The sequence below is a fragment of the Rattus norvegicus genome, chromosome X, assembly GCF_021556685.1.
Source record: "Rattus norvegicus strain SHRSP/BbbUtx chromosome X, alternate assembly SHRSP_T2T, whole genome shotgun sequence".
Classification (NCBI taxonomy): Eukaryota; Metazoa; Chordata; class Mammalia; order Rodentia; family Muridae; genus Rattus; species Rattus norvegicus.
The window spans coordinates 66715176-66723594 of NC_141554.1; the positions used below are offsets into that span (position 1 = coordinate 66715176).

Consider the following 8419-nt stretch of genomic DNA (forward strand, 5'->3'; position numbering starts at 1 on the left):
CACCCTACCAAGATTTGCTAACCCTCCCCATGTGCTGTATCTAATAAAGAGGCTGAGACTCCGGGTAGCCTTAGCAGTTAGAGAACCTGACCTGATCCCAGCTTCATTGAACGAGTGTTTATGTGTCTGTCCTTTCTCCGTTCCATCCAGGACCCAGGCCTCAAAGGCTAAGGCAGAGCAGGCAGTCTTGTGCCTAAGAGTCAGAGGAGACAACCTGGTAGGTTTCAGAGAAGACAATCTAAAAGTTTTTCAAAAATCTGTGACGGAGTTAGAGAATCTGTGACAGAGTTAGACCTCCCTGTTGTCTTTAGGAGACATGAGCCCTCTCTCTCTCTCTCTCTCTCTCTCTCTCTCTCTCTCTCTCTCACACACACACACACACACACACACACACACACACACACACACTCAAAACATTGATATCCCCAAGACTAAAAACAGAAAAGTAGACAGATGTCACAAAGTATGGACACTGGGGTCAACGTAGGCCTACTGTTATTTAGACTTTATTCCCGACTTGGGTTTGCGGTTAGCAGCCCAGGGTATTCTCTAAAAGCAAACTTCCCTGCACACAGACGAGCTCACCAAGTAGCCCTGGACCACGTCTTTACACAAGGTACCTCCTGGACACTACAGATACTGATAATTATCTGGGTCTTTGGGGGGAGGTTATTTTACTTTTTCCATTTTCCAGTGTGTGCAGTGTTTGCATGTGTGTGGGCACAGGAGTGTAAGTACATGGGTGGGCATGGTGGTGGAAGCCTAACCACTGAGCAATCTCCACAGTCCTCTGAGATCTGGACTGCTGCCACATCTTTAACATTCCATCATGTCTAGAATATTCTATAATATTCCATCATATCTAGAATAAAATGCTTTCAGTAAAGGCTGTTTTCTATCAAACACTCCAAGGGCATTACACTTCCAGGTCAGGCAAATCTGAGTTACTCAAGGTGGTTTGTTTGTTTGTTTGTTTGTTTGTTTGTTTGTTTTCAGAGAGATACCACCAATGGAGAAGCAGAGGAAGAGAAGAGGAAGGAAGGAGGATAGGATGACAGATTGGGGGTGGGGGCGAAGAGAAAAGATGAGCGAGAAGGGCTTATGTGATGTGCATGGGGGCAGGGAGGGCAGTGGCTAGCCTGAAACCTGAAGCGAGGTAGGCTGGGCAGTCTCTCCTAACTTGCTGCTGAAATCTGGAGACACTCCAGCAGAATCCCTTCTTGTGAGTATCTCAGTGTCTTTGTCCTCGAGCCCCTTGAGTAATTGTGCTCCAAGTCGGCAGAAAAGGTGCTGTTTGGAGAAAGCAGTTCTCAGAAAGCAAGCAAGAGCCACATAAACACACGAAGGGGAGATCCCAGCAGAGACAGCCCTTGAGTTGAAGACAAGCCAGACACCTTGCTAAGATAGGTAACACTCCAGGGGGCAATGGCACAGGGCTTTACTTCATTCTGAGGATGTTTCCCGTACTGATGCTGAGGCTAAAACCCAAGGCATTGCCTATACTGGGCAAGCAAGCCCTGTACCACTGAGCAACAGCCCTTATAGGTGTGAGTTTGCTTGTTTGTAGGGTCTTGCGGTCTTGAACTCAGCCTCCCTAGTACTGATCTTAAGGACTGGAGTGTTATTCTGAATGAATTGGGGAAGAGTTTAAATAAGGAAATGGCATGACTTATTTGGCTTACTTTTTTTTTCTTTTTTTTTTTTTTTTTTTGGAGCTGGGGACCGAACCCAGGGCCTTGCACTTGCTAGGCAAGCGCTCTACTACTGAGCTAAATCCCCAACCCCTTGGCTTACATTTTTACAAAATTATTGTCCACTATATGGAAAAGGGACTTCAGGAGCCTTCAAGATGGCTCCATGAGTAAAGGCACTTGCCACCAAGAATGATGACCTGAATTCAATCCTGGGGCATTGTTCTCTGGCTTCCACACATGCACTGTGGCTTACACATTCTCTCACCGATGCACACATACATGTGCACACAAATAAAAGTAAAGGAAATTCTAAGAGAATGAACTGCAGGTAGTCAAGACAATTTGGAGGAATGAAGTGTATTTCAGAGATCCAGGTGAGAGGTGATCACGGCTTGGATAAGCACAGGAAGAGAGGAATATCCTGGTAAGAAGGCAAAGTCTGTTTATAGCTTGAAGATAAGATGGAGCCAAAATTGCTGACAGATGTATGGATGGACTGTGAGAGACCTATGAGAGTCTTCTGTGGTTTAGGGCAGTTATGACAGAGGAGTCAGGGCAAAACCTAATGAGGGCTCATGGCAGAGTAAAAACAGAAAAATCAGAGATGGTGAACAAAAGAAAGGATCATACTGTTAAACACAGAAGCAATAGCAAACAGCCCCATGAGCTGACGGAAATGGTCCAGTAAACAGGAGCACAGCAGTGATTCAGGAGAAAGGGGAGATTGCCAGAACCTGGTTCTTGAGAGAGGATGGGATTTAGCACGCAAGTACTACGTGCTCTTCCTGGTCAGAGCATAAACGTCATTCACCTCTGTTAAGTAGGAACAGGGGCAAGGTGAGCTGAAAGAATGCAGGTAGGAGAGGAAACGTGGGACATTTGAGAGGACAGAGAGAAAACAAACTGCTGAGATTTGCCTGCATTTATTAAAGGCTTCCCCCAGTTCCCAGTAAAATCCATGTGCCCCCCCTAAAAGGAGGGGAAGGCAGACCAGCCCCCCATATGTTTGCAGTAAGAGAAGAAGTATACAGCAAGGAACAGAGACAGCAGGATACAAGTAATTGGCCATGTTCCCCAGCAGTGGGCGTCATTGTGAGGCCTGTGGGTGCCTCCAGGAAGCAGGAGCGAAAAAGGGACTGTCCTCCATCTTGTTCATTTGCTTCCTTCAAATGCAAGAGGATATGGACAATCAAATTGCTAGAAGAAACATTTGTATGTAGAGTGTCCGCGTTACTGATTTTTGTGTTGCTATGACCAAAATATCTGACAGACGAGAGAGGGTTATTTAGGTTCATGGTTTCCAAGAGATTCAGTCTATTGTGGTGAGGAGGGATGTTTTAATTACTTTTCTGTGGCTGTGATAAAACATCATGACTCTGAAAAAACAAATCTTTATTGTATAGAAATCTATATATATTTATAAATGTATATTTCTATATTATATTATAATATATTATATAATACTATTTTATACCTTGATATGTTTATAATATATAATTTATAAACATACATATATAATCCCCAAGATGCTATTCTCTCATTTCCTCATCTTACTCCTTCTCTTCAAACACCTCTGATATAGAGGACATTATTACACCTTATTAGAACATCACCCAGATATCCAGACAACGCCCCATCTATATATTCTTCTGTCTTGTGAGCTGCATGTTCATGTAGCCATCGACGGAGACCACGTAGCCCTTGTACTCCATGCCCCACTTCAGTTTCACCATCACTGGCTTTCCTGTCGTCAGTCTATTGAGAAAAGGCTTGGGATTGAGAGGTAAACAACACAAACACCAGCAAGCACTGCACCCCATTAGCCAATGACCCCACCACTACCCTCCTCTCATGACTCTTAAAGCACCTTATGGAGGAAAGAGTTTATTTGAACTTAGGGTTCCAGAAGTTAGGAGTATATCATGGTGGGAAAGTACGGAAAAAAGCAGCAGGCATGGTGACAGGAACTGAATGCTGAGTGAGGGCTTACAATTTGAACCTCAAGAATGGGCTGGAGAGATGGCTAAGCAGTTAGAAGCACTGACTGCTCTTCCAGGGGTTCTGAGTTCGATTCCCAGCAACCACATGGTGGCTCACAACCATCTGTAAAGAGATCCGATGCCCTCTTCTGGTGTGTCTGAAGACAGCTACAGTGTACTCATATACCGTAAATGAATAGTCATTTATTTAATAAATAAATCTTTTTTTAAAAATGAAGCAGAGGAAGCAAACTAGAAATAGGTGAGGATTTTTATCCCCAAAGCCTGCCCTGATAACATGCCATGTCCCCCAAACAGTGCCCTCAACTGGTAACAAAGTATTCAAATACAAGAACCTGTGAGGGACACTCTTAGTCAAACCACTACAACATGATTGCAAAAGCCTGTCACAGAAGGTGTTTTCATGGCCAGGACCAGGTAGCCAAGAGCACAGGACAGAACCGGGAAAGACTATGACCTGCAAAGTCCCACCTCTAAAGACCCTGCCAGCTGGGTCCTACCTCTGAAGTGTCCATAGAATTCCAAAACAGTGCCATCCACTGAGGAGCAAGTGTTCAAATGTGAGGCTTTGAAGGAACAGCTCAGATTCGAACCTTAACAGTGCCCCAATCTCTTATGGCTATTCTAGCTGCTCTATCAAAACAGGATGAGTATGTGTCTTAGGGTCTCTATTTCTGTGACAAAACACCATGACCAAAAAGCAAGTTGGAAAGGAAAGGGTTTATCTGACTTACATTTCCACATCACTGTTGATCACTGAAGGAAGTCAGAACAGGAACTCAAATAGGGCAGGAACCTGGAGGCAGGAGCTGTTGCACAGGTCACAGAGGGGTGCTACTAACTGGCTTGCTCCTCATGGCTTGCTCAGCCTGCTTTCTTATAGAATCCAAGACCACCAGCCCGGGTAGGCACCACCCACCAGACTGGGCCCTCCCTCATTGATCAATAATTGAGAAAATGCCTAACAGTCGGGTCTCATAGAGGCATTTCCTCAACTGAGGCTCGCTCTTCTCTGATGGTTCTAACTTGTGTCAAGTTGACACACAGAACCAGCCAGAGCGGTATGTCAGACATGGTGGTTTGTGCCTTTAATCCTAGCACTCAGGAGGCAGAGGCAGACAGACCTCTAAATTGGAGGCCAGCCTGGTCTATATAGTGAGTTCCGGGATAGCCAGGACCATGTAGAGAGATCCTGTCTCCAAACCAAAGAAACTCGGGGTAAGTACGGCAGTATGCATGGTGGTTCAATGAGAAAAGTGAGACATCTTATGTTCTCTATGGAGTGTGCCTCTCAAGGGTGCCCCCACCTCATGACATCAGTTTCACCTGGGAAACTGGTCTGCCCCCAAACCTACTGTTAAGATTTGAATATGCTCCTTTGAAAACTCACATTAAGGCCAGGCATGGTGGTGTGCGCCTATAATTTCACCACTTGGGAGGCTGAGGCAAGGAGATCACAAGTTCACGATCCTGTCTCAAAAAGGGGATGGGGGTGGCAGGGAAATTGGTAAAAGCACTTGCTGGCAACCTGAGTTTAGTCTCCAGAACCCACATAAAGGTGATAGAGGAGAATCAATTCCATAAAGTTGTCTTCTGACCTCCAACATGCATGCTCCGCCCCCCCCCCACGCACACACATACCAACCCCACTCAGTCACACACTTAGGAATTTCCAAAACCCTGGAAGCCATAATATATAGACAGAGGTCCTGGTGCAGACCCATGTAGGCCCTGTGCTTGCTGCTTTAGTCTCTGTGAGTTCTTATGACCTTTGCTCAGTTCATTTACTAGGCCTTGTTTTTTCTTCTCTTCTCTTTGAATTACCCACTATCAGGTATTTTGTTATAGCAGCACAAACAGACTAAGACACTTACTAACTCAAAAACTCTCAATGCAGGGCCCAACGGACCGCGCTTTAGCAAAATCACTGCAATTCAGGCGAATGTTTGTGAAGAAGCAGGGCTTGAAGGCGCCGCCTGGCTAACTTTCCATCTGCTCTTATCCCGTACTGCCACCTATTGGACAAGCTCTTCCACATGCTGTGAGATAAATGAAGCCTATTAAAGACAAAGAGAAACTAAGTTCCTTGCATTTTTCTCGTCTAAAAAAACTTTACAAACCAAACCAAAAAGAAAATTTACAAGCTTTTGACTGCAAATACTAATTTTACACTGTTGTAAGCACTATAATTGGAGCTTTTTAAATATTTGTGTGTGTGTGTGTGTGTGTGTGTGTCTGATACGTGCTTGTGTATCAGAAAACAACTTTCTGAAATCTGGGTCACAGGACTTAGATTCAGGTTGTCAGGTTCTTAGGCTGTTGAAGCAGACAGTGCCAATATTCGGAATTAATAACATATCAGCACAGTGAATATTTATGTGTGATAAACTGTGGTAGTTATTTCTCTTGGGTTATAATCTCCAAACTAAAATCCTTTTTCTCTTATTTAAAGGTTTATCTGTTTTATTGTGTATGAGTGGTTTTTGCCTGTGTGCGTGTCATGTGCATGCAGTGCCTGCCAAGGCCAGCAGAGGGCGATAGAACCCATGAAGCGGCCGGTGCTGAGATTTGAACCCGGGTCCTCTGAAAGAACAGCCAGTGCTCTTTTTTTTTTGCCTCGTGTGTGTGTGTGTGTGTGTGTGTGTGTGTGTGTGTGTGTGTGTGTGTGTGTGTGTGTCCAGCCAGGGCTCTTAACCTTGCCAGTCCTAAAGTTTCTTTTTAAACTGTATTTTTTTTTTTTGGTTAAGTGACAAGAGCTGGGCATGGTGGCTCATTCCTTTAATCCTGAAACTCAGAAGGCAGAGGCAGGAAAGTGTCTGTGAATTCAAGGCCAGCCTGTTCCACATAGTTCTAGGATAGCCAGGTATACATAGTGAGACCCTGTCTTTAAAAAATAAAAAGATAACAGTGTCTCACTATGCAACCCAGTGTGGCCTCACACTCAGTGTTCCTTTCTGAGCTTTCTGAGTAGCCGGAATTGCAAGCACATACTAGCACACTTAAGGTAAATGCCTCTGGCACTAGATATATAACAGCAGCATCATTTTGTCAAAGGTTTTCTATTTTGTATTAGACCCTGTCTGGTAGGCTGGCCTCAAATTTTCTGTGGCAAAACACCATGACCAAAGCAAGCTGGAGAGGAAAGGGTTTATTTGGCTTACACCTCCCCCATCCCTGGTCATCATTGAAGAAGTCAGGATGCAGAGGTCATGGAGGAGTGCTGCTTACTGGCTTGCTCTCCATGGTTTACTCGGTGTGCAGAATCCAGGACCACCAGCCAAGTGGTGGCACTACCCACCATGGGCTGGGCCCATGCTCCACTGCTCAGTAATTTTTTTAAATGCCTTACAGCCAGATCTTGTGGAGGCATTTTCTCAGTTGAGGTTCTTTCCTGTCAGATGACTCTAATTCATGTGTCAGGTTGACATTAAGACTAGCCCGTGGGGGTTGGGGATTTAGCTCAGTGGTAGAGCACTTGCCTAGCAAGCGCAAGGCCCTGGGTTCTGTCCCCAACTCCGAAAAAAAGAAAAGAAAAAAAAAAAAAAGACTGGCCCGCACAGTAGCCAAGAAGGCCTTGCATTTCTGATCTTTTTGCCCTGAATGCCCCAGTTACAGGCATGCATTACCATTCCCAGCTGTGATGGTTTGAATGAGAATGGTCCCCATAAGTTCGAGTACTTGAAAATTGATCCCCAATTAGTGGAACTAACTTCCCAGTTGGGAAGGATAAGGAGGTTCACCCTTTGGAGGAGGTGTGTCACTGTAAGTGGGCTTTAAGGTCTCAAAAGTCATAGTTCTGTCTCTCCCTCTCTTTCTCTCTCTCCCCACCCCCTTGTACTTGTTGATCAAGATGTGAATTCTACTGCAACCCTCTGAAACTATAAGCCCCAAATAAACTCTCTTCTTTAAGTTACCTTGGTCACAGTGTTTTATCAAAGCAACAGAACAGTAACGAAGACACTGGTTTTGTGATGCTGGGCATGGAACAGTCCTGTGCACGCTAGGCAAGTACTCTACCAATTTGCTTAAGTTTAAAGAAAACAACTAAACATAATCTGAATGTATTCATGAAAGAGCTAGTAAACTGCTATAAAGCCAGTCACACCTGTTACTCCGTCATGGGATTCTGCTAAAGATCCTAGCTTCTGTGTATCTTCGGAACACCCCTTTTGAGTCTTACCTCCCTGCTAGAAGTCAGAAGGCCCTCTTTGTTTCACTTGCAGATGTCACATACAATCTAGGGCTCATCCACTGAACATCTGACTCGAGAGTGAGCAACAGAAAGGAGCAGGAAATGCATGGAATGCACTTTCTAGCAAGGGTAGCATTGGCATCTGCCATTCAGAGCTCCAGATCTGGTCCTCAGCATCACAGGTTCACATCGTGGGTCTGTGTCCAGTACCTGGTGGAATTCGTGAATAATGCAGTAGCATGGTTAGAGCATCCCTGTTAGCTGAGTACTCAGCCCTTTAGCCTAGCATCCTGACCTTCCCAGATGCCTTTGAACTATTTACATTTTTTCATAACTCCATCTCTGCCTGTGTGTTTGCTCCTCCTACTGTTGCTATGTAACAAATTTAGTGGGTTATGTGAATTAAACTAGATTTTCTCAACATTCGTGCAACAGACATTTGAGATCAATGATTTATCTTTTTTAAAATAATTTATTTTTATTTTATGTGCACTAGTGTTTTAAGTGCATGTGTGTCTGTGTGAAGGTGTGAG

The 8419-nt window shown here is 44.6% G+C and overlaps 1 protein-coding gene and 1 pseudogene across 1 annotated transcript in view; one reads left to right on the forward strand and one right to left on the reverse strand.

The window, feature by feature from the left end:
- The window catches only part of Supt20hl1 (Supt20h like 1), a 50468-nt gene extending 44693 nt beyond the window's left edge, over nt 1-5775 (forward strand). The window contains 2 exon segments of the mRNA NM_001037211.1: nt 151-217; nt 5592-5775. Of these exon segments, the coding sequence (NP_001032288.1) occupies nt 151-171 (21 nt within the window). The 3' untranslated portion in view covers nt 172-217; nt 5592-5775.
- Snrpf-ps2 (small nuclear ribonucleoprotein polypeptide F, pseudogene 2) lies at nt 3224-3514 on the reverse strand (annotated as a pseudogene).
- Nucleotides 5776-8419: the final 2644 nt, after the last annotated feature.